The sequence below is a fragment of the Bombus vancouverensis genome, chromosome 15 (genome assembly GCF_051014615.1).
Source record: "Bombus vancouverensis nearcticus chromosome 15, iyBomVanc1_principal, whole genome shotgun sequence".
In the NCBI taxonomy this organism is placed as follows: domain Eukaryota; kingdom Metazoa; phylum Arthropoda; class Insecta; order Hymenoptera; family Apidae; genus Bombus; species Bombus vancouverensis.
Genome location: NC_134925.1, coordinates 10,449,290 through 10,475,497, shown reverse-complemented (window position 1 = coordinate 10,475,497; position 26,208 = coordinate 10,449,290). Strand labels below are relative to the sequence as shown.

General features: G+C 41.8%; 4 protein-coding genes across 12 annotated transcripts; 3 read left to right on the top strand and 1 right to left on the bottom strand.

Annotated features, from left to right (window-relative positions):
- Positions 1-9: 9 nt before the first annotated feature.
- On the bottom strand, positions 10-13,399 carry LOC117166372 (cilia- and flagella-associated protein 43). The gene is made up of 14 exons (XM_076625054.1): positions 13,317-13,399; positions 12,549-12,720; positions 12,004-12,275; positions 10,783-11,146; positions 9,573-9,909; positions 7,732-8,024; positions 7,396-7,665; positions 6,833-7,122; positions 6,514-6,754; positions 5,659-6,008; positions 4,481-4,954; positions 3,388-3,569; positions 957-1,564; positions 10-148 (listed from the first exon to the last, which is right to left on the bottom strand). The coding sequence occupies exons 1-14, from the start codon at positions 13,340-13,342 to the stop codon at positions 20-22; spliced, it is 4,008 nt and encodes a 1,335-aa protein (XP_076481169.1). The 5' UTR covers positions 13,343-13,399; the 3' UTR covers positions 10-19.
- A 399-nt stretch (positions 13,400-13,798) lies between these two features.
- On the top strand, positions 13,799-17,839 carry LOC117166196 (uncharacterized). Of its 2 annotated transcripts, none has more exons than XM_033349968.2 (3): positions 13,799-14,632; positions 15,297-15,572; positions 16,724-17,839. In XM_033349968.2, exons 1-3 carry the CDS (start codon positions 13,936-13,938, stop codon positions 16,942-16,944), a joined length of 1,194 nt encoding a protein of 397 aa, XP_033205859.2. In that variant the 5' UTR covers positions 13,799-13,935; the 3' UTR covers positions 16,945-17,839. The 2 variants fall into 2 exon arrangements, with proteins under 2 accessions (XP_033205859.2, XP_033205858.2); XM_033349967.2 differs by having other exon boundaries at positions 13,799-14,644.
- Positions 17,840-18,029: 190 nt separating this feature from the next.
- LOC117166200 (uncharacterized) lies at positions 18,030-20,021 on the top strand. Its single transcript, XM_033349975.2, has 3 exons — positions 18,030-18,168; positions 18,630-18,938; positions 19,571-20,021. Exons 1-3 carry the CDS (start codon positions 18,147-18,149, stop codon positions 19,627-19,629), a joined length of 390 nt encoding a protein of 129 aa, XP_033205866.1. The 5' UTR covers positions 18,030-18,146; the 3' UTR covers positions 19,630-20,021.
- Positions 20,022-20,708: 687 nt separating this feature from the next.
- Positions 20,709-25,909, top strand: LOC117166192 (uncharacterized). 8 transcript variants are annotated; one of them, XM_033349959.2, is made up of 7 exons: positions 20,709-20,964; positions 21,103-21,253; positions 21,372-21,443; positions 22,001-22,144; positions 22,871-23,258; positions 23,356-23,615; positions 24,896-25,909. In XM_033349959.2, exons 1-7 carry the CDS (start codon positions 20,709-20,711, stop codon positions 25,332-25,334), a joined length of 1,710 nt encoding a protein of 569 aa, XP_033205850.1. In that variant the 3' UTR covers positions 25,335-25,909. The 8 variants fall into 8 exon arrangements, with proteins under 8 accessions (XP_033205850.1, XP_076481174.1, XP_076481172.1 ...); XM_076625059.1 differs by having other exon boundaries at positions 22,871-23,271; positions 24,900-25,909; XM_076625057.1 differs by having other exon boundaries at positions 20,709-21,253.
- The last annotated feature ends 299 nt before the right edge of the window (positions 25,910-26,208 follow it).

Below are 26,208 nucleotides of genomic sequence, written 5' to 3'. Positions count from 1 at the left end.
GGTCCTCCGTAAAATCCATTTAGCACTTTTCTAATTGTTCTATTTTCTGTTTGCACTGATCGATCTTGTCTCGGCTGATGCAACACGCGTTTCGCAGGAATGCCAAGCTCTGTTCCGCTTCCGCCAACCCGATCGCGCAGTTTTTCACCTTCGAACGAGTTATAATTCTTAGTTACACACCACAATAAGTGTTGGAATTCTATTAGAAATCTCGAAATTTCGCTTTAAGCAATTTATTAATAGTTAATTTAAATTTTAGTTTAATTAGTACAATGTATGTTAATGCACATCAGCACGCTGGCACTGTTACTCTAAGATAGATAAGTGACGATTTTAGTTAGGAGAGTGAGGGAATAGGCTTCGTTGTTAAATGGTTAAACGAAGGGTCTTAACCGCCGTCGAGAGAAAGTTGGTAGTAGGAGGTAGGTCCCTTGTCAAGCCGTGGTAGACAATAGTCTTTAGAAATTCTTCGGAAACGGACGTTTGTTTGGTTTGAAGGACCTCTACTAGGAAATCTATGAGATTTATGGAAGGTACTTGAGATTATTGAGGGTACGCAGTGAGTATCCGAAGACATCTGGTTGCCATCTTGCCCGCGGTGTATGGCCTCGGCTAGGTAGAGTGTTACGCGACGTAACGGCAAATAATGCTAAATCTTGTAACTATATAGGATTATTGCGGCCCTGAATAAGTACGACCAAGGGATGGATTATGATTTATGGTAGTTGTGGTATGGTTAGTACGTCCCGGGACGTAATAACACAGAACAATTATCTATTGTAGCAACACGAAAAAATAATATAATAATTGATGGCACCAGGGGTAATCCTTGTAAAACTAGTGCATCATTCAACGCGTTAAATAACTCGAAGAACCTGACATTACCCTACATTCTAATTTCGTATGTTATACTATATTTACTACTATGTAGATGATATCATCTAGCATGATTTTACCTTAATCTCTGCTTCTACCTTAAGTCTCCTAAGACGACAAAGAAGGTGCCAATAATCTGGCTTCAATCGGCTCTGCAGTCCTTCCGGTAATCTGTCTAATTCATCCAAAGCTCGAAGATAGCTTGAACATTCTCGAGGCAAGATGTCAGAGTTTCGCTGTTCTATGACACAAACAGCGAGTTCAGTGAGAAACGCAGCCGACGTACCGCAGGGTCCATGCGCGATTAACAATCTCGGTCTTTTGCGGTATTGTCGGAACAGATGCTCCGGCACCGATGGTTTTAGTTCGGCAAACTCCGATCTAAACTTTCTTTCCAGCCGCTTGTCTCGTTTACGTGCGTTCTCATAGCTGACTCTTAGTTCCGCGACACCTGCCTCGAACAAATCTCGTTCTTCGGCAAGTGTGTCAGCCTCCTTCGTCGCGGGTACAAGTTCCAACTCGATAGTCCGTCGTATCTGCTGTCTTTTCTGAACGATTTTTCGATGCTCTAGGATCGCCTGCATTTTGGTCAATCTCTGTGAGAGCATCGATCCTTCGATTTGTATCTTTTCTTTGGATAGTTCGTTCAGTTCGTCGTCGAAAGACTTTGCGCCGTTCGAGAATTCTCCTGAAACACGGACAATGGGTGATTCGTGTCGATTCACCTTCAGTTTTAAATGAAATACGCAGAACAGTAGGTCTATTTTCAAGCTCAGTTTTCATTGCACCCAGGTCACCATCGACAATGCAACAGTACCTAGCAGGGACTCGGTCCGATACCTGGGCATGACCCTGGACAGGAGACTAATGTGGAAGAAACACATCTCAGATAAAACGAAGCAACTAAAGGACAAACTAAAAAGACTCTATTGGCTCACGGGCCGACGCTCCAAACTAAACATACAGAATAAAATTACCCTCTACAAGACCGTAATAAAACCTGTCTGAACCTACGGAATCCAACTATGGGGAACAGCAAGTAACTCCAACATCGAAATACTACAACGATTCCAATCGAAAACGCTAAGATCCTTAATAGACGCACCTTGGTATGTTACCAACGAAATCATCCATCGCGACCTCAAGATACCCACAGTCAAAGAGGAAATAGCAAAATACAGCGACAGATATAGCAAAAGAGTCAACAAACACCGAAACCCCCTAATCACTGGACTACTCGACACGACGGACCAGATTCGCAGGCTGAAGAGGCACTACCCGCTAGACCTAAACGCTAGATTCATTTAGTTATCCAAATTAAGCATATGCACTTACTTATAATACCTACAAATTATACCTATCTATAATAAGAATTAACTTATTGTAAATATACAGCCATGTCACTGCGACACGCCAGAAAAATTACTGAAAATTCTCAACGCGAGAATTGATTGTAATTAAACAAATAAATAAAAAAAAAAAAAGTTTTCATTGCTAGACTGCTGGTATCTACGCATTTATGAAAAGTTTGTAGGTGCAGGAATGCAAAAAATATTCGTCTCTAGTAAGTAATAACGCTCTCTAGTCGATAGGAGATGCAGCTGTCTATCTATGTTTTGAGATTATAGGATTATAGGATTATTATGTTTCTATTTGGAGATTATAGGGGGATAGGAGGATGTCCTCGGATTATGACAGAGACAGCGTGTGCTATTTTTGAGAAATTGGAATTTATGACATAGCACATTGTAAAGTCTATTATTCGGACCACCTTGATGACCCTAATATCTTAAGCGCTCGATAGGTCTGCTCAACGACAGATCATCGAACGATGTCGTTAATTGGACATCAACGAATCCTCGGCCAGGTATGCAAAAGAGGCACCGCCTGGGAGACATTCACGTCAATTCGACAATCACGGAATTGGACAGAGGTTCGTACCTCTGGAAATTTTGACGAAAACCCACTGCCTAGATCGACACCTGAAATATAAGCATTAGGCTCTTCCAGAAAGGACTTACGCTCAATTTACTTTTAAGACCAATCTTTCTCGTTCAATGATCAATTGGAAGTAATTATTTATCGAACATCTTGCAACGTAAAATTAGTTGTAAGTAATTAAAAACATACACAAGAAATTTGCACAACTTCGAATGCTCAAGCCACACCGTGAAATCTTTTGTTTTTATTTGGAAGAACTTTACAATCAATTCTCATTGAGAATTATAAGTAAATTATTCTGGCGTGGTACTATATCGTGTATAATAGGTGATTATCGTACGTTTGATTCTAGTTGAATCTAATGTTTAAATTTAGAGGGACACCGTAAAATGGCAAATCGACGTCTGACCGACCCTGCCGTTTGTTACGGCACGTGCTGTTGCAACATAAATCGTAAAAGGCAAGGGGTTAATATCGTTCAAGGTTCGCGACTCCAAGCGAACAGTTGCGATTTAACCGATAGTCACCTAATTGAGAGATAGCAACAATGTTACGTTTCTTTGGTCATACCACTGATCCTTTCGATCTCGGCCTCCAGCATCGACTTGTACCTCTGCCGATCGACTTCTCCAGCGCGAATCTTCTCCTCGTACGACTCGATTGCCCGAATGTCCTCCTCTGTGTAACTAGCTGCATCTTTCCGGGTGAGACAGTCGGGTTTCGGAATGCTTCTCTTTGCATCGTGTTCCAATCTACGGCAGCCGAGGTCGCGTTCAAAACTCAAGACTCGCATCGTCACATCGAGCGCGTAACAAACGAAAACGACAAATTAAGGCTTTGGCGAGAGACGTCTATCGATGCAACCGCGTTTGGTCTTAGTTTTCTTAATGTTAGTTACGTTTCAATCGGTGATTACAATCACTCTTAAACGATAATTCCTTTTATATTTACAAAATAAGCGAACGCTCCGGAGTAATTCTATTGTTATTTGACTAGAATTTACTGTATACAGATCCTTTCTTAAAAAATTCCTCAATTTTATATTTCGACTGTAGTAGTATAAATTTTTTCCCGATTACTTACAATTTATTAATAACGAATTGAATATACAGGTATTAATTGGACGGAAAACGATGTTTGTTTAACTGAAACTAAATGCGATACTCGTATCTATCTCAAATAACTTTACAGTTATTTGGCAACTCTCGTCACAACGAATCTAACACACACTCTCTCTCTCTCTCTCTCTTTCTCTCTCTCATTAGCAACTCCAACAACTCTACAACACTGCCAAATCGATCAACTCTAACGACTCTACTCTTAGACGACTCGATTAGCTCTCTCACCTCTACTCTTCGATGTCTCGATCAACTCTGACTCTCGCAACACACTCACCTTTCGACTCGCATACTCTGACCTCTCGGTCGTCCTTCCTTGAAACCCGAAATCGTCCTTCTGCTCTAACGTTGTTTATTGTTTTTCTCATATCTCTGCAAAGAACTAGGTGACTTTAGTCACATAGGCGCTCTTAAATGTAAACAAATCACAGAAGGACGACGTACGCGGTTTTTCTATTTTCAATCGATCTCTAATCAAACTCTTTTACCATCATTACACGACTGTATTATCGTGTATCATCTATAGTATGATAAAATGCGATTACCTATCTTCCAGTACACCGTCCATCATCCTGTCGAGCATCTGTTCACGAAAATCATGCACTTTCGTTTCGATCTCTACTTCGTCTTCGACTAAGTTCTTCTCATTGTCGTTGTTTCTTTCGGGTCCATTTAATCGTGCATCGTCGATCGTTCTCGCGTCTCGTTCGAATTCGTCCTCGATTATTTCCTTTGGATGCCACTGTGGAGGCTCGATGAGTTTCGCACTCGCGTCCACGTGAAACACACGCTTCAGCTCGAGAACGAGCCGACGCATTTCCTCGCAGCGTTCGTTCGCCGCTCGCATCTCTCTTTGCTTCGTTGATCGTGTCTTTTCAAACAGTTCGTTGAACTTTACTTTTAACTCGCGCTCTTGGTGATCCGCGATAATGCACGTCTCAAGCGCGTCTACAAAACCGTGGCAACGAGACCGTGGGTTCTCGACGTTGGTCGTTTGTGAATTTTCTTCGCCCTCCAATCTGCATACGATACGTAAACGTTGAAATGAATCGGGCAAACGATCTCCTCTCGTTGAGATAATTATGGACGAGAAAAAGCACAATTTGAAAAATTAATACCGTGTCTAAAGACACGAATACAAGGACTATCTCTTTCTGCCTTTCATACCGAGTTTTACAATTACACGAAGTTGAAGCAAAGTATCATTTAAGCTAAACAGTTTCAGATACGAATACCTTCATAATTTTGTACGGAGAACGAAGTATCTCGTCGATTAGTGTATCAAAAATATATATACATCCTCGTTTAAGAATCTTACGGTGATCGTTGTATTTCCCGCAACACTGAACAAATTATGGTCGTGTTATGCCATAATAATCCACTTATCTTGATGTATATCATACGATAAGAAAACATGCGTTGGTAATATCGAGAATTTTAATAAAAGTGCCTGCGATTTAGGCTTCGCGTCAAATGTCACATTTTTATCAAAGTTAAGAAATATCCTAAGATCTCCGATTTCGAATACTTTCACGAGCCACTGTACGTATATACATATATAAATCTTCGAGTCAATTAACGAGAAAATTATCCTGCATAAGACTAATAGATGTGTCGTCTTCCTGTTGGTTTTTAAATAACATCTCTGTCAATGCGATATCTTATCAATAATTATCCCAGTTACAAAACAATTCTTTCAACAGTGGAAAACAATAATAATTACCTAGACACAAGTTCTCTCATCCTTCTCGAAAATTGACACCAAGGCGGAATATACGTCTGTTCCCGAGGTACGAATTTATCAAGAGGATAATTGGTGACCTTCGATTCACCGAACAAGGAAAAGATGCTCCTCGGTCGGACGATCAAGGGATCTAAAAATCGTTCGCGCAAGTAGAGTATCGATTGATCCAGGCGCGAGATTTCTTCCTCGGCGTTCTTCGTCAATTCGATTTCCGTTGACCTGGCCGCTGCCAACGCGAGCTCTCTACCACGTTGATCGAGATCGAACGCAGAAATCGGCAGTCGAGCGTTTGGTGGTGCTGCCTCGTTCGAGTCGAGCAATGTCTTTACCTGTCGTCAGGAAAACGGCGTTCTCTCAAAATTATCGTTGTTAGATTGCTCTTTGTTGGCATCGTTAATTACCACTTTGCGATTTTTTGCGACACAGGAAGACATACAAGCTCTAAGTGCCTTCGGATAATACGAGTTAATGCTGACCTTGTATCGTTCGAACTAGGAAGGGGGATTGTTGATTGCCCCTTCCCCGATCCGCTGGCAGGAAAAAGATCTACGAGGAAAGAAAGAAACTCGCGCTTGTCGCACAGATTTTTGATAGCTCGTGCGAGTTAGGAGCTGCGAAAACTTGCAAGAGGCTAAATAAAATAAAATGACATTAACGCTCCGTCTGTAACCCTATTTTTACCGATGTCGTCTACATACTGGATCGCCTTGGATTGCCTTGTTTCCTGCGCTGTTCGTCAAAACGAGGTTCTACCGTATTACACTTCCGTAATTACAGCCCGATCGCATAAAATGCATCAGTTAGGAACGGGATACGTAATAAATAATTATTTACTCGGCGTTTCAGCTTGTTCCAATCATCGAGAAGAGAGAGACGAGTCGCTAGAGCTTGTTTCTCCTCGGCCATCGACCGCCGGCGAATCACCATATCCATCCACGTCTCCGTTTCTTCGATCTCCTCGTTCTCTGTCGCATCCACCCGTTTGCTTTCTCTCGTTTTCAAGCGGTCGTCGAGTGTAATCCAACAGTAGGATTCGGTTGACCTCGAACCTCGACTATCCTCCTGTTCGGCCATCCTGATCGTGGCAAAACAACTTGATTAGTCGAAGCAGCAAACAAAAAGGAAAGAGCAAACAGAAAGAAAAAGAAGCAACCGGTTCGGTAATCTATTAGCGACCAGATCTCCGTTTCTACCCAAAGAAACGACCACGTTGTTGAAGAGGACTGTGCGTCGACCACCAGCTTCTGAACGATGGTGCGCGGCGAACAGAGCGAATACTCGTCGAAGCTCGGTGCAGTCTCTCCACACGATTAGTCCATCGAATCCGCAGGTGAACAGGCTTGAGGATACGCCAGATTTCGTGTAATGAATGGCGATGCTGATGCTTCTGGTTTGGTGCAGCGATGGTAGAGCTTCCGAGAGTAAGGCGTTTTGGAAATCTTCCTGCGGATCGATTCAACGATTCATATATTCTCCATGTTAGCTGTAGATTCGGTTTTTTAGCTTACGTACATTTTTCAAATTTCCTATTATATATGTACGCGTGAGATATGTTAGATTCATACGAACGCGTTAATGATATCTTTAGGAAGATTGATTTATTTGTTAAAACATCTTCCTTTGTCTTCTACTGTATGTATTCTGCGTGGCGCGTCGGATATCGCGATTTTATTTTATTTACATACGTTCTCGAAATTTTCACTTCTCTCTTTTTACCTTTAACTCTAGCCGATGCAACTGTTTCGTGAGATACGGGACACCAATTATTTCGTAGCTCGATTCTTTTCCGTAGTGGAGATGCTCGAAGGACGACAAAAGTTTTATCGAGCAATCCGCGTTTTCGACGTAGACATCTCGATCGAAGAGTCGACACGAGTACACGATCATCTCGTCTCCAACTCGAGAGTCGCTCGATTCCATGTTTGCAACTAGAAGTAGCGCTTTCGCGCGATCTTGGTCCATTTCGTAGATCAAAAAATCGATCACCTAGCACGGAATTAATGTGATCCGACGATCAAATGTGTTCGAGCTTTATACGACGTTTTACGTTACCTTTCGGCCAAGATTCAACCAGGCCGCGACTTTGCTGGCTGACATCCTATAATCACGTTCTTCAAGTTCGACGACGTTCATCGATAAGAGGAACAGCCGGCCGATCTGAGACGAGGCAACGCCCAGCAAATGACCTCTGTTAGAAAATTTGACGCGATCCAAAGCTTCTCGTTGAAGATGAACGCAATGCTTTCGGACAGGTATCGTAGGATACGATTCGATGAAAAGGCAGTTTCCCGTGACGCTGCAGCTTACCAGAATCGGTAAGACGGGATGCGAGGCGAAATCAGCAACTGTGATTAGCACAGATTATTATTTGTCTCTTTCTAATTATTTTAGTCAGATTGAAAAGAACCCGGAAAAAACAAGCGTTAAAATCCGCGATATTTCCGTTTCAACTGCGCAGTAGCATCGACCAGCTGTTGTTTAAGCGGATCTGGTTTCTTTCAGATCACGTAAGCATATGAGAAAAAAAAAAAAGGAAACGTGATAGCATTGTTAAAAATATAATATAACATGGTGTAATAAATGTAATATTTAATATCGTAGAATAATAAACGACCACCTTGCATGGGGTACAAACTACAGTGCAGGTAGAAAGTGAAAGTGCTAACTTTCAGAAAAGTGGGTGCCTGATTATATTTGTGACTGTGAAATACAGGATTACGAAAAATGGGAAACAATGGGAGTACGAAAACTGTTATAAAGGGATGCTTTGATGGAGAAAGAGGTTGTTGTTTGTTAATTGCTGTCGTTGGGTGACGTAAGTTGAGCTTAGGAGTTGATTAGTTGTGTCGATTTAGTTGCTTTAGTTTTAATAAATATATTAACGCTTAGCCAACAGCACACGCCATACGCTATACGTTTCCACCACGCTCGGAAAACCCACCTATAAACTGCTGTCCACCGCGCATTTTTCCAAGTACAGAGGACTAATATTCGCTACTTAAAAAACGAAGAAGTGTAAAAATGATTTATGTGGTTAATTATATTTTGCCGTAATGATCGTATTTAACGATTTCACACATTGTTTATACAAAACATCAAACTAAAAGTATAAAAAAATATAGGTAAAATTAAAAACATTAGAGATGACTAAAGATAATCTTAATATTTTTTTACAGTGTGGTATCGTTCGAGTATAACTTTATTTAGTCATAACTAATAGTGTAACTTTTTAATTAATTTTAACACCACTAAATTCATCTATTTTATTATATACTGTACTTTATGAAAACAGAGAAAGACGTACAATTAATTGGGATCAATTCCAGGTAAACAATAACTGATAATAACAACAACAACAAAGAAAAAAATAAAACGCGTTGCTAAAGTCAAAGAGGGAGATCTCCCCGTTCGGTTGGCTAAGTGTTAAGAAATAGTATTAGTTAAATAATCACAGTTCCCTGTTCTATCGTTCTAAATAAATATACACAAAATAGAAATTACTATGTATAGTAACTACGAATCTTTGTACACGTTTGTAGGGTGAGCGATCTGAATAATAAGTTACGAATGATACGTTATCGAGGATCTAGGGAATATTTGCGATATGTAGAGCGTGCAGGGAGTGAAGAACGATTCAGAGAACGCACGCGGCTACGCGACGACGAATTCAGCTTGAGATATCATTATTTATCAAACCGAGTTACTTTACTCTCAAACGCGAATCCTACAAAAATAGAGAGTACGGTGTGCTTCGCTTAACTAAAATTTTCGAAGAGGGCAAATAATTCTCTACCAAGATCCTACTTTCTTAAGTGTATTCCAAAAAATGCGAATTTGCATAAACAAACATCCGCAGTCTGATAAATTATTTTCGATTCCAGTTTTGAACCGACCTTTGCCGTGATGTGTTAACTGTATAGTTGGTGAGGCAAGTTCACCAGTTGCAACGTCAATGATCGCCAGACGACCAGTTTGGTCTAAAGCTCCTAAATATGGGCCATGTAACGCAGCTATATTTGCATAACCCGTGTCATCTCGTAGTAGAAACTCGAGGCGAGGGGGACAACGATGCTGCAGACCGATTATCTCAAAGAGATCGCCGTCCTCCCCAAGTATTAAGATTCTATCTTGACTTGGATCGCTTTCTGCGTGTCTCGGGTACGACGGTAGCGAAATCGTCCAAGCCGGCCGCCATTCTTCGTTTCGATCTTTCCAAGATTTTCTGTAAAACTGGCAATGGTTCGTCAGATAGATCGACCGCGAATGACTCGTGAACACTACAAATGCATAATCCAGACCAAGATACAGCCAGATCGTAAATTTTTAGTGGATCGCTTACCACCATCAACTCTAGCGTTCAATTATCGCGTGGAAAACATTAAAATTGTCATCGTGCGTCGTTATGCAAAGAAATAAATATTCAGGATACTTCAACCGAGCCAAGAAATAGGGGGAATACTAATAAAACCTCGATACACAGACTTTTAACTAGTTTGGATCGCCCGATTTCAAGTTTCAGCTACTCTGCACGGTATATATGCATTTTTTGATCTTCGTCCCGCGTCCTCATTCAAATGCCGCACTATGCAACGTGTAAACGTGACCCTCGAACGTGATCTGGAAACGTGTGAACGTGACCCGTGAACGTGGTCCACGAATTTTTATTTTTGTCCCGATTCCCCGTTCATACGCCGAGCTGTGCCATGCGATCCTGAAATGATTGGAACGATGGACAAACATCATTGAGTAAAGCGGTACTTTCCAAATTACGGTGTTACGAACATCATCTCAACATTTTTTTTTTTATTTTTAATTTATGCTTTACAATTTGTCCGGCTGGACATTTGATAAATTTGTCTAACTTTACTATTAAATAACGTGTAGATGGCTACCCCCAGCGGGATACCATCTTCACAAAATCGACACGACTTATCTACAACTTATCGACTGACCCAATACTTTTTTATTTTTTTATACGTAATTCTTGCCGAGGTTTCGGCTCGTCAAGTTCCCTGTATTTTTATCAACCTCACTTATTTCTGACATCCGACTTCTTTTACGATCTCTATGTACGTATCTTGGCCCAAGCTACACGCGTCCTACCGTTGCCCGAACCTCGCGACCGTGCGTCGCGCCATCGACGACCAACGTGCCATCGCCGTGACCCACCAACGTAGGGTTTCTTTGCGATGAAATCGTGTTATCATCTTCGTCAAGAGGTCGGACGATTGTTCGAACGCCAGGGTCCACTTGCTGCTCGAAATCGACGGACCAAACGGTGCCGCTTTCGTCACAACAGAGCAAAGTTCCGTCCGTGGACCAGGAACAGGAAACTGCAGTGCGCTCCGAGTGGACTTCCATCGGAAAGAGTCGAACGGTATTCGAACAACTCAACACGCGGTACACCGAAAGCGTGCCGGTGGATGGCATAAATCGTGCTACCAGGTGGGCCGAATCGGTCGAGCATCTACCGAAAATCGATAAATAGTTTCATTCCGATATATTGTATTATTGCACTTGATCACATACATAGGTGAACCACACGAAGCGTTACAATTTGTTTTCTCCGAAACTATTGCAGACATCGATTCGAAATTTGAACGCGTTAAATGTTTCGCAGGTGCTACAACACTTTGGAATATAAAAAATTGTGAGCGTGAATTTCCTAGAGACGGTGTGCAAAAGTTTTCAAACGAAAATTCTGCTCGCATTATTAGTAGAATCTGTGAAAAGGTCTTGTACTGTGCGAAACGAGTCGATGAAATTGCACAGGCGATTAACAGAATCCGAGAGAGGATATTTTGAATTTATAGCCATGTAGGAGTAAAGATCGTAGGGGCATAAAATTTAATCAATTGTAGGAGTTGCGAACGACAAACAGTACTATTAACCAGCTCGAACGGGACCAGAGTAGTTTGCAGCAATTCTCCGATAGCTAAGAGACCTCACGCTAGGTTCGTTCATGATTGGACTATAATACCATCAACAGTATTTTCCTGTTCCAACTAGCAAGCAGCAGATCTGAGAAATCTATGCTGTAGTCGTCAAATTGACAGACACATATTTCGATATATCGATTTACAAATGCCAGAATTTTCATTATTCTACGTAATGCTTAAATGTATAGATGCATACGTGTGAACGAATACTCGAAGTATAAACGAAAATACCAGGTTAAATAGACACGATCATAGCGTCAGTATCGATGAATTTAACAAACTTGTTACAGAACGTTGCTTTTAATTCGTTCTCCTTTCACTTGCGCCGTAGGAAACAATCATAAATAATACTATACCTTTGAAAAATATTACTAATTCTACTCACACGAGTCTCGTGCGATCGATGTCGAACATCGTCATATCCGTTCCGTTGATTTTTGTCAGTCGTTCACCGGTTTTCCATTGCCAAACTGTCAGGCAAAAGTCTGGGAAAGTTGCTTGACCGAGCAGGTATTCGGTGCCAGCGAACACGCAACACAAGTAGCCATTCGCTTCTTGACTTCCGGCGCACTGACCGATTCTTCGCATCGTGGGATAAGCGAATATCGAGATCCTTGGGTTGGCTTTCCTTTCAATCACGGAGAAAATTGGCGCGACCTTGCATAAGCGCTCGATAAAATTAATAAAGATCCAAAAGGATAAATGGCATAAAATAAGATATGATACTGTGATTGTACGATGTACGGACATGTCGGTATATTCTTTCCACGTCCTTTGTTGGTTCTCTAACTCACGATGCTCAGGTGCTTATTTCACGTGTATACACCTACTTCCATTACTACTACTATTTCATTTATCAGGACACATATATTAGGACAATGGCATAAATCATAGTAACTTGATCCAAACCTAAAGAGGACGCGAACTCACCGAAAGTCCGGCGAGACAGCACGCGCCGTCTCCTCTCTCGCCACCATCGAATCGTTCTACTCGTGCCTTTTTACTCGCAGGGTCGTGGAAACGGACATAAATGCCAGAAGCCATCGCGATCGTGTCCTTTCCGATCAGCGCAAAATCGCGACAGTTTCCAAACTTTGCCCACCTACAAAGAAATGGAAAGTAGCTAGCGATCGAATGGTTGAGACTGTAAGCGAAGATCAAGGTAAGGCCAGTACCGACCACTCGTTTAGCGTAGCGAGGGAAAAAAGCTAGCTTTGGTAGGTACCGGCCGATTTTCCTTTAACGAAAACAGAACAGACACGTCCAGTAATCTCGACGAGCGACGAATAGCCATTTATTACTTAGTGCGTACAAAGCGTCCGGAGTTAGTACAATTGAGTTACGAATCTCCTTGGTTAGTAGCGAGTGGAGGGGCAACCCTAGTGGACTAGAAAAAAAATTTAACGAAACAGATCTACTCGACTAAATCGTTCTACTAAACTACTCAACTAAATTCTCGCATCTACACGCAGCGGGCTACTAAATTACTAAATTACCAGGCACACGACTTTCTTACTCGCCACTCGACTAAACGACTGCACACGTTCTACTAAAACTACTCGACTAAAGACTCTCGGTATTTACACGCGTCGAGTTACTAAATTATTCGTCACTCGATTAAAATACCGAGGGCCGTGTCTGTGCGAATTTCAAATTGTTACATTTCTTGCCACTCGACCAATGTTTTTGCTTACTTACGATGATCGAACTTTTACAAGCGACATGACTTTGCCAATGACAAATTGGAGAAGCCGGAGGACCCTCGGGTCGAGGCGTTTATTCTGGTTGCCTAGGGACGCTCGAAGCACATCGATCGATCAGCGAATTTCCCTTTCCGCGAGTGAACGCATTGGAACGTGACCGATTTCCGTACGACGTGTGGTAACAAGTGTGCCAGTGGATCGTAGGAGGTTCGATGAATCGCAACACCGTTATGAAAACGTCACCAAATGCATAACAATTGATGAACGCCTTATCCTATTCTCTCTTTCGCTCCCTTCGGTTCGTCGTTTCGGGGCGAAGCACGAAAAGGCGACACCGTAACGCGGCGCAGGTGACGATTCAAATTCGAGCGTTCGAGGCGAAAACGAACCACGAATACAGAACTTGAACACCGTTACGCGCTTAATATGCAACGACGGTGTTATCGTTCGAGGGGAGAAGATGGAACCGTGTGTACGTTTCCTCGGTCGTTGGTTTATCGTCATTCGAAAACTTCGAGTCCCCAGGATCGTTCCATCGAGAGTTCCGACTCTATTGTAAACGTACGCGCGCGCGCGCGAGTTCTGTTTCTCCGCTTACTCTGCCAGAGCGAGCGATGATCGAGAAGTACGGGAAAAGTTTGCGGATCTTTCGCGTCTTTGGGCTGTTATTTTCATTAACGATCGTAGTCGCGAACGCTCGCGAAATCTCGAAAAACGCGACTACGATCACCAACGATGACGATGCAGCCGTCCCAACGTCTATCAGCCGCGAGGACAAAATGGAAGCGAGATCCGAAGGAGAGACTCTGCTGGGAATAGAACCATCGACGAGAAGCGTTGAATGGAAAAATAGCGGTCCATTTACTCGTGGCAAGGACAGCTATTTGGACGCATTAAGACATTCTCGAACTAGCACGGATCCTCGCGAAGGAATAGTTGCAGTAGATGCGACGACAAGTAGCTCTATTCAACGAAGAAAGGAACAATCGGTGGGACCAGTCTATGCAGGGAAAAGGTCCGAGATATCCTTCCAAACCAGCTCGGACAGAGATTCCTTCTCCATGGTACCAAGCGATTCGTATTCCTTGCCGACGCGATCGTCCAGTGACTTCTCGGGTCTCAAAAGTTCTTACGGACCTCCTCGATCGCAACCACCGCGTGAAACATACGGACCACCGCGCGAAACATACGGGCCACCGCGCGAAACATACGGACCACCGCGCGAAACATACGGACCACCTTATCACGATCAATCTTCCTATGGTGGAGAGTACACGTCCATTGGTGTATATCCGGCTCAGCCACAGCAAGGTGAGACTCGAGGTATTGTATTATTTTCGCGTACGTTCTACTTTCAGAGGATTGCGCACGATCAATATCATTGAAAAAAGAATCGATAAGGATCGAGACGGGCGGTAATTTCAATATTTTTTGCTCCGGAAGCTAGTATTGAAACAGTTTATACGCATATTGTATGCGTGTGTGTGTGTGTTATATCGAACGTTCAGAAACTGTATTAGCATTATGATACGATCAACGATGGAAGTTACAGTATACGGCATGAATGCCATATCAAGCATGTAAGTTTTAAAGATAGCTCCACTGAATATAGATATCGAACGATATCGCGGCTATTTGCATGCTTGCATGTCTAAATACTTTTCCGATGTACGCAGTCATGCTAGTTCAGTTTCGTTGCGGCGGTAACGAACGTGCATTCTTAGTGCACCACATTCTATATTTACTGCCACATTGCCTTGTTTACTCGTTACTACGTATCTTTGTTTTGTCGATTAAATGTATCCTTGTACTTTTCATTTCCAGTGGTTTTCCACTATTTTTCTCAATCTATATGCTAGGTAAGATAGTGTACGAACGTTATTTTTCATATGATTGATCGTTTGCAGCTCCCATTAAGTTTGTCACGTTTCCTTCCTCTATGATTTAAGATAGTAATACGCGATGCATATTGCAGCGTACGGAGTTCCACATGGAATGACCGAGTCGGTGCATCTTGGTTTTCCATCTATCGACTTCTCTTGGCCCTTTGCCCTCAAGCTCAACGCCTTCACCCTGGCCAAGATACTCTTGAAATTGGTTATTTTCAAAATGATAGTTAAGTTTATCGCTGTTATCTGTCTGCTGCTTTTCATCCCCAAACTGGAGATTAAAAAGACGATCAAGAAGGTGAACATGCAGAGTAACAACGATAACGACGACGATGAAGACGAAGGCCGTAGTTTGCGAAACGGTAATGTTCCTTCTTCAGATTTACATTTAGAACGTAATTATAACGGGAAATTCTTGACTGTCTGATTGGTTTCGAGTTACTTCAAATTAATTGTGCATGCACAATATTAATGAAGCGACTGTGTGAAACGACTTACAAAAAGTTGCTTATTCGTATACGTCCGGCGCAATAGCATTTTTTAAATCCTTTTCAACGTTTTTGCGAAGCGTGCTTATGCTTTTGATAAATATCTTGGCAATTTGCAATTTATATATACGTTTGTACACTCGCTTCCGACCTTATCTATATGGTTATGCGATATAAGTGATCTCTCGTTACCAATGGTAACAAAATTTCAAAATTACCTTAATTTTGTACAATATATCTATACAATTGTACGATATAGGTACTTAATCATAAAAATTCTTCCAAAAACATTCGTGAGCTACACAAATAGATCGCTATTATCGTTATTATTATTCACGGGTATATAATCCTTTAGCATACAATTGCAAGTTGTTCGAGGATGGCAATGTCCTGTTAATATTATAGCCAAAGGAGGATTGCGAAAAGATTCGAAAATTTCTGTCGAATCATAAAATTTACCAGCTACTCTTATGCGCTTAACGCATTGGCTAAAGGACGTACGGTGAGTTTCCTAATATAGTACACCACGACTTTTTCTGAACGACGCTGACGTATTTCACTGCGAAACATACGGTACGCCAAGGCACATGACAGTGTCATTTAGTATTTTATGTACTATCGCGAGGTTGAATATGTACAAACTGCCTGCAATCAAGGACTAAATTTAATAAATTTTGCATATTCGACGAATCACGATCGTATATCGTCAGTAGCAAATCCATTCGATGGGTGGCCGATCGGAAAAACTGATGCTGCGTACTTTCAAGCACGTTGCAAAGATAACGCTGATAGGAATATCCGATAGCCGACAAATTCTCGATACGTTCATATTCTTCGCACTAATCGCATTGTGAATGATAGAATATCGGTAAAAATAAAAAGAGTGAAACTTTGTTGTAAAGTTCTAAGCCGAACGATTTAAAATTAATCGACTTGGTCTGTTGACCATAGGTTACCTTACGTAACGTGGCTTTACCAAACGCGTTAAAATCGATTTCAATGCTAACGATGTTTTATTCTTTCAGCTAACTGGAAAGTATGGGACAGACTAAACCTCTTGACCTTGGTGGTAGACGAGGCATGGAAACAACACGAGATCGCGAACGAATCTGGCTCCAGTGAATGCTCCACGCTCGAGTGCCAAGTTCGTAGAGCCTTCGAAAACGACCAATCGTGGCCCGATTATGAGCAATTATTGCAGAATTATATTATGGAGGAAACGCGGCGCCTTCAAACCAAGTCTTAGCCTATTAGCTGTTCGTCGATTCGTCCTTACTTATGGAAATCTTTCGATTCGACCGCATTCAGTGATTCATCCATGATCACATTGCTCATGTCGCGTATTTATGCGTTACCTAGCTATTAGTACAGTCGAGGATAAAAATAAGTGGACAGGTATCGATCAAGTTTCGTTAAATACGGCTTGTTGCCGCACAAACGTGTAAATATTAATTTCTATTATTTATTAAACGCATGTATGTACTATAAGGATATATAACAAATAGACCGCGGATTTTCGCGTATTCGTAGAAAATTTTCAGATTCGAAGATACACGTTCGAAGAATGTATGCAAAAATATATATAGATATTTAAATTATAGTAGCCTTTGTCATATTTAACTAGTTAGCTGTTCTTGACGAATATACTCGTCGCGAAGAAATGATAATAATATCGACGAGCTCAGTCAGCAATAAAATTAAAGAATAAAACAGTCGTTTCATTGTAATTTAATTCTATATTATAACAGTCGCGCATACTCTTTGCTTGACGAGTATACTCGTCATCGCTTACTTTTTGCCACACATTTTAGGTACACACTTTTCAAAGAGGTGGAAACAGCTAACTGGTCGATAGACGAGGCAATTTTATATCCACGTTTTTTAATTATATTCGTAAAAATATGAATTCGCTCGAATATCCGCGGTCTATCAACGAATAAAGCTTAAGCATAACACTAATATAGTATGTAGTTGGATTAAACTTCGTTCGTATGTACCTGCTTCCTCTACCTATCCACTCTTATTTGTCTCTGCGACTGTACACGCATGTACCTATATGATGTGTATTACGAGATGTACGTGACTCGCTCGTTGTCTTCTCGTTGAATAAATATACGTATATCGTCGACATTGGACACGCATCGCAGATATACTTTCGTTTCTTTCCACTCGTTTTGTTCCATTTCCAGCGAAATCGCGACACTTAGCAATTTCGTTGGTAAAGAGCGGAGGCGCGAGTAATTTTGAAGATTGCCGTTACGTGATCCTCTCGGTCTTCTCGAGTTTTCCGGAGCGGAGAGCACGGTGGGGGTGTGTCCGTTTATAAACGCGACCGCTACAGGCGACAACGTTTCAGTCGTTTGGTCTTGACAGATGAGTATAGTATCGCCTGTCGTTCAAGTCGAAGAAGATTAATCATACCGAATTTCACACAGCCATTACGAAGTCATGAAGTCCATCGTTTTATTAGGTGAGTAACAGACCGAGAAAAATAGTCCGAGAAGTAAGACGATATGTCGATCAGACACGTGACTTTGATAATGTGCGAAGGAGGAAAAAGACGTCGATTATTTAATACGTTCACTGCGTACCACGCGAATCACAGCCAAAACATCTTTTTAGAAATCGCTGATCGATCTTGGAAGAAAATTATACGTTTATTTTTATCGTTATCGTATTTCGCATTAACGGAAAAGCTTATAAAATCGACAAAGGTTTCTTAATTCGATAGATTTTAAGTAAAATGTCAGTAATTGCTTGGGTTAATAAGATCGACAATTAAGGTAGTAAAGGAAACGAATAATTTTGTCTTGCTATCGTTGAAATGTCACGCACTGCGCGTCGAAGCAAACCGATCGCGAACGTTCTTTCGTTTTTCTTCGTTGTTCACAATTCGATAATCGTATGTTGGTATATAATTTCGCGACTTAGCATTGGTTGTCGTGTGCGCCCTCGCTTTTATCGAGGAGACGAGCGCCTTGCCCACGGATACGACTACCGTGTCGACGAAACGAGTCAAAGAGCCTAAGGAGATCAAGGAGACCGCGACCGCATCCAAGGACGTAAAGGCAGCTAAAGAGGCGGCCAAAGAGGCGAAAAGGAATAAGAAGGATTGCGCGAAAGAATGTGGAGCTGCGTACGATCCGATTTGCGTCCATGATCCGACCGACGCTAACTTTAAGCCGAGGACGTTCGGTACCCAATGTGCTCTGGACGTTCACAACTGCGAAATGGGAACAAGTGAGTGTGTCTCTTTGTCCGAGTCGGTGATTCGCGCGCATGTCCTTCCGAATATACCTATATTCTGAAATCGGTGACAGATCGAGATGAAATTTGGTCGATATATATGTAACGAGGAACGATGAATCTAAAGTATAACCAGTTCTATTAAAAGAGTTGGTGTTCTTTTCGGTCATTGAGCGTTTTCAGACTTTTTGAGCTGAATACGATATATACACGTATCCCTCAATTATATACCTGACTTGTATCTGCGGCAATTTTCGAGCGCAGCATCTAATAGCAATCAAGATTGATAGTTCCGTTAAAAAAATTATTGCGGTTCTTTAAAAAAAGATAGCGATAACTTTAAAGTCTTTAGAACACTTTCGCTTTACATTGCACATGCATTTGGAGCTATTTACGATAATTTTGGCTAACGATATTTTTTTCGATCTTCTACTGTTTTAGGCCTGTAGCTTGATAATTCAGTTACATAGAATACTCCGTATTCTAAGTTGTCAAGTCTTTTCGTATCTTACGTTCATCGTTCTTTCCGAGATACTCGCCAAGTTTCATTTCGATCGAGTACCGATGTTTTCCGGAAATACGGTTCAACGCGCCAATTTACGTTTCCTTTCGACTTGTTTTTACAGAGCTGGTAATGAAGAATAAGGGCGAGTGTGCCGGAGCTGGCGGCGTGAGGCTCTCTTAAACAACGGACGGATCTTTCGTTGCACCAACCGTCTGTTTCGTCCACGTTAATGGGAAAACACCTGCAACGCTTATGCTTATGTGACGTCGTGCTTGGGCTTTAGCTCTAGCTTTAGCTTCGGCGAGAATAAAGAAACTCGAATGAAAATGAAACCGAAGATGAAAATAAAAGAGTTCGTAAAAAGAGAAACCGCAAGTTTTGCAATTACGCCCGGTGAGCGATTTTTTCTCAAAAAGGGCGCACGCAACAGTCGTCGTTAAAAGGAGTACACGTAGCAACAATGTAACACACTCATCGTCCTTATATCACAAATCAAATATTAGTGTCAATAAATTTTGTCACATTATAGCAACAAATTTATTAATAAAACAATTGTGATTCTGCAAAGAAAATTTCACGAATTTGATTGTTCCGTTTAATATAAACTTGTGAGGGGCTCATAATGAAAACGATCCTTATCAAATTACATTCGTTAATACTTGGTAAACTATCGTACAGAAAAGAACCCAGAGGGTGAAACTTGTGTATGTACGCATAAATATACACATAACACGTATAAATATATTTTTTCGCTTAATGTATGTACTTAATCGCATCGGTTTTTACCCACAGCGAATACGCTCGTGCGTACTTCGTTATTGTTACCATGAAATCCGCTAACTGGTAAAACGCGTGAAACTCTCCCGTGACGAAAATCGCTGGTCCTCGTTTGTACGTTTCTTTCCTTTCGAAGAATGATACACGCACGGCAGCAGGTTTAGATTCGTAATGGAAGCGAAGGCGAGTGGCCATTAGCAGGAGGTCGGGGTGCCGGGGTACCAGCGATTACGATAAGTGGTAGATAGGCGATCGTGAGGTCGCGTCAGCTTACTTAGAAGCTCCACCATTGTTTGTCAATCTCGAGCGTTACGCGAAAATCTGCAACTATTAACGGGAACACAAACCGGAAGCCCTTACGAGAATGACGGAGGGAAGCAAGAGGAGATCGAATAGTGGAACGAACGTGCGAGGAGAGTTGGCGCGACGAGTCGAACGAACCGGGTGCCTCGAGAAACAAGAAGCTTTTGCTCCCTACGAGGATGATTCCAGTCGTTCGATTGTTGCTCGTGCTCTCGGCAACTGTTTCTCGGGCAAATTGTAAGCCGCGACCAGACACTTCTCGCGATTGCGCGCATTCAGAGTCCACTCTCGAACGATCCGCAACTACGGGAATGGAGTCGGAAATGGTAACGGGAACGATTTCGGCGGATGGTAACGTCGCGATCACGATTCTCGAGGAGCTCGAGAATCGTTTATCTCGTCTGGAAAGAAGACTCAGGGCGGTTGAGCAACCCGGTAAGCGTAGCTTTTTATCTCGTTCGAGCTTTCTTCTTTTTCCTCTGTTCTTTTGTTGTTTTTTCCTGCTTCTTTTTTATCAATCGTATCGTCCACGTAATCGTTTCGAAACACGTCGAAAATACGAATGGTTCGCAGTTTGGCAGATGAGCTCCGGCGAGGAAGATTGGGAAATTTGCGCGGAAGGGCCGTGTAGGTGTCAGCCGGAAACCAAATCGGTGTCTTGTTGGAGGCAGAATCTGTTGGATCTTCCCGCGGCGCAACTAGTTCCTCGGGATGTATTGAAATTGTAAGCCTTCTCTCTCTTCCTCTCGCTTCTCCTCCCTCGTTGTGTATCTTTGTCAAAGAACGAACAGAGAGGCAATGGAATCCGATCGAGAAAATCGTTGGAAAAACGGTGCTTTCAGGGACCTGGCTGGCAATCGACTGACGGCGCTTCACAGGGATACCTTCTTGGACATGACGCGGTTGAATCATCTGTAAGTATAGAAAGGGTTGAAGCCGTTCTCGCCGTTTCGAAATATCGTAAAAGTCGTCTGGAAAGTTACATTTAGCGATTTAGAATTATTTCCGGTTATGAATAATCGTAATTGTAACTGTGTGATTTATAATTTCTGGTGGATCGTGTAAAATCCAATTTTTCAACTTTAACTCACGAATAACGAAGGCTGGCTCGATTCTTACTCCGACTCGTGCACATATTTTACGATTATTACTTTTCATGTTACACTTACGCAGTCGTCTGGAAAATTACATCATTATTCTATCAAGACTATTGTATATTAACGATTTTATTGCTTTACTGCATTTTCAGTCGACTCTTCGTTTTATTGTCATAAAGTAGAATATGCTTGCGACGAAGATGACACAGCGTCTGCAACGGTTAATGTTAAAAGACACTTCTTTCTTCTATAAACTGATACAACTCTTCAAAATTTACGGAGAATTCTCTGACGTTGCTCGAAGAACACCGCTTGCCAGATTATTGTGCGCCGCGTTCGAAACTCGATGATCGTCGTTTTCTTTTTCTTTTCAGAGATATCAGCGACAACTCGATCGAGCATCTTCCTCTAAACTTGTTCTTCTCGCTGCACGCTGTCACGCGCATCAGGCTGAGCAAAAATTTGCTCGGCGAGTTGCACCGATCTCAGTTTCTGAGCACGCGAAATCTCCGTATTCTGTGAGTGATCCTCGAACCGACTGACCTTTTCCTTTGAGACAGCGAACCAAGTGGATAAAATCGAAGCTCGAGTTTGCTCGATCGTATCGATAATTTCTGTTTCTATCTCACCTTTTTATTTCTCCATCTTTTCTTACAGCTAGACTCGATGCAGACGAGCGATTGATTGTTCGCGCGTTATCGTAATCCACACGCAGTGTCATTGAAGAAGGAGCATTCATAGCCGCGGAGTAACGCACGTTGTAGACGAGTTGATAAAAATGAATATTACGATAAATCCATGAAGTATAGTATTCTAAAATATTGGTAACCGATTAAAATATATTTGCGAAATATTCAAGACATCGGCAAGAATATTTTTCGTTCATACCTAAATAGGGAGAATAATGTAGGATTGGTTGTATGGAATTTTAAAATTGCTCTCCTGCAAGAAATTAAAATACGCGAATTTTTACGCAGATTCGTACTTGTATGAAATGGGATCTAGATAGAGATTCGTCTTACTTTGGTTATTTTGTACGTTTCTCTGCCTTGAAATTTTCCATAAATGCATAAAAATCGACAGTCGTCCTGTTATTCCCCTGTGGTCTTCGTACGATCCAACAGACTGCTCAAACGCGCGTGAAATTCTCATCTGTGATAAAATTCGCTCGTCTGCATTGCATCTTACTTCTGAAATAAGATACAAATATATACAGACAGCATCTCATATTTGTCACGACGCAGGGACGCGTCGTCCAACAGGCTGCAAACTCTACCGGAAAGTCTCTTCCTAAGTACCACGTCGCTAGTACTGCTCGATCTGTCCTGCAATCAACTATCGAGCTTCGCGTCGGAAACGTTTCGCGGCTTATCGACGCTGGAGGAGCTCTTATTAGGAAAAAATCGTCTGTCAACCCTTCCCGTAGACCTGTTCAAGGATCTGACGAATCTGAAGTACCTCGGTTTGGAAGAGAACCGGCTAAAACAATTACCCGACGAGTTGTTTCGAGCGCAAGCGTCACTTCAGGAATTGAACGTAAGGGGCAATCAACTGACAGAGATATCCGCCAGTTTGTTGGCTCCGCTCGAACGTCTGCGCTCCCTCGAGATGTCTAACAACAAGATAGCCAGAGTAAATATCGGATGTAACTAGCGAATATCGTTCATTCATCTCACTCTTCGTTTCGTTCTTTCCGTTGGTTCACACGAATCCCGTTTGCTCGCCATAGATCGATTCGTTGGCCTTTCATGGCTTGGTAGCGTTGAAAGAACTTCAACTGGGACACAACCGTATACGAAACTTAACACCGGGACTATTCTCAAATTCTACTGGTTTGGAGAGACTGGTGTTGTATGCAAATGGTATAGAAAGCCTGTCACGTGGCGCGTTTCACGGCTTGTCAAACTTGACTTCTCTGTTTCTGCACTCGAACCACCTGAGCAATCTGCATCCCGATTTGTTCGAGGATACGCCGAGTCTGCGCAAACTGTGAGTAACATCCTCATTGAAGCAATACGAGGAACTCTTTTTGTTGACCGTTGTTGCATCATCTTTTAAACGCTATTTAGCAAATATCAACTTGGAGAACGATGTTGCCCCGAGCCTGAAGCAACGCGATCAGAGAAACGTTTGGCTGTTGCTTTTGTTACACAGCGAGTCTGTTTGTTTTTAATAACGAGTTGTTCAGGCGCAAATACATTATGAAATTATTGGTAAATTGTACGCACCGAAGAAACGTGTTTTTCTATCGCGACGTGTTATCAGGTGTTTTCTGCTTTTCTTCGATAAACAATTTTTATGCGATCGAGATAGCGAGGTATTGAGATTAGATTTTCAACTTTTCTTCAGCCGTTCATGAAGGAAAAAAAATTGTTTGCTGCTCCGAGCAGCAGACTTTTGTTATTATTAGACTAATAATAGAAACGCGAATAAATACGGGGAAACATGGAACGCAAACAAAATATTTCTCGTCGTTGCTTCAGTGATAACCTAGTTTAACACTTTGATTGCCACGTTGGTCATATACGACCAGCCACGATTTCTCCTGTGACGCCACGGTGGTTATCGGTGACCGGCGCGCTTCAACTTCTTACAATTGTAAAAACTCTATGAAAATTGCGAGTTGGGACATTTTGAATATAACCGATAAATAGAAGATACTTTGAAACAAAAAGTGCCCTATTGAACGATTAAATATTTTTATTAGAACATCGATAAAAAAAAACGAGAACGAATCTTGCATCTAACGGTGTACTGTGTTTGCATCCATATGTTTGAGGGCTAATCTACGAATATTATAAACACAGCGTAGAAGATAATCGTGAAATGCTGCTTTATAATCGTATAATCGAAGTTAGAAGTGTGCACATACCTTGCTATTATATACAGAATGAGCAAATACCGTCTACTAATATCTTCTACACGTTTCAACGATATATTCTGCACGTTTTGCTAACGACGAAACAACGAATGCGAATGGTTTGTTGAAACGAACGAAGCCTCGTTACGATATGTCGCTATCAATTGTTACCAAGACGCCACGGTAGTCACCCGTGACCACCAATAAGATAAACGGTGCATTGGGGAAGAACGTTGTCTTACATCGTCGATTTATTATTATTTTGCCATTATATCCTTCGAACAATAAAAATACTCCCATGGCGTGCTGAGCGAAACATGTGATTTCCGCGTGGCAGTCAAAGTGTTAACGTCAATAAGCCACTAAGGAAGACACGGTATTATCTACAAGAGCGGTCCCGAATGCCTAGGCAGCTGGAGTCAAATTATCTATCTTCTTTGCCACCTCGGATCTTCGACACGGTGCAGTTCATCGAGCAGCTTCGCCTTGCTAGAAACCCATGGCACTGTGACTGCGCGGTTTCCTATTTGGCCATGTGGTTGCAAAGAATGTACCTAGCGCGAGTAAATGAGACAAAACCAGGCGAAGATTTGGGCGTTTGGGAATTTGGCGCTGGAGCGGTTTGCAGAGGTCCTGGCACACTCGGTGGCAAATTATTGCTACATCTGACGTTTCACGAGCTGTGCGAGGGTCAATGGGCCTCGATGAGGGGCTTGGTTCCTCGACTTCCAGTCGATCGCACCGGTAGTGGTGGCGGTCGAGTCGTAGCTTCCACGGACGATCCGTTCTCGCGAAACGAACCTATTTCCGTGTTTAATCTATCTCGTTCTCTCTCTATGGAACGATAACAGCCTTTTTTTTTTAAAGAGGAAACAGCTCGCCTCGCGTTACATGTATATATTCGCTGTTATCGAAGAACTCTCGAACGAAGTTTCTCTCTATTTTTTTTTTCTTTTTTTTTTTTTACATATCTCGTCATTTTCTCTCCTATGTACAATATATGTATTTTATCGTACGATTTTATCGACCGTATAAAATGGCTCATAGAAGCATGGAAAAAAGCAGCGATTAAGGCACTTGTCAAGTGTAGGCATACTAAGGATAGAATGAACATGATCGCAGACGAATTGTACGTTTCTCTGACATAGCGCTATATGAGCATAGATTAAACGCATACAAGACAGACCTGACATGAAAAAGATCCGAGTACGTATCTGTTACGCCCTCTGCGATTTACTACAGCAAACTTAGGAATTTCATTCAACTGAATTGCCGAAAGTGATAAAATCAAAGTAGCTATACAAACATATTCATCTGTCGGACTCCAAAAAAAAAGAAGCTTTTTCGCTGTGGTTTAAGCGTATACGTGCACTGTTATTGTTTTATGCATTATTTTCTTCCCTAACTATAAAGAATAAAAAAAGCTTGAAAGCTCGTTTTAGAGGAAGATTTTAAAATTGTACGGGGCAATAATTCAAACCAGATATACACATAGTGGCTGACGAAACTATTCGAACATTTATTATAGAAAATTTATATGAATGTACTATGTGTGTTGCACAAAACATTACGAAATTTCATTAAATTTCCATCTAACTTGCGCTAACGGTCGCTAAATATTGTTTAAGAGTTTACTGATGTAATAGCGATAACAGTGCTAATGAAATTTCGAAATGTTTTACATAATACGCACAATAATAAATGTTTTCTATGATAAGTGCT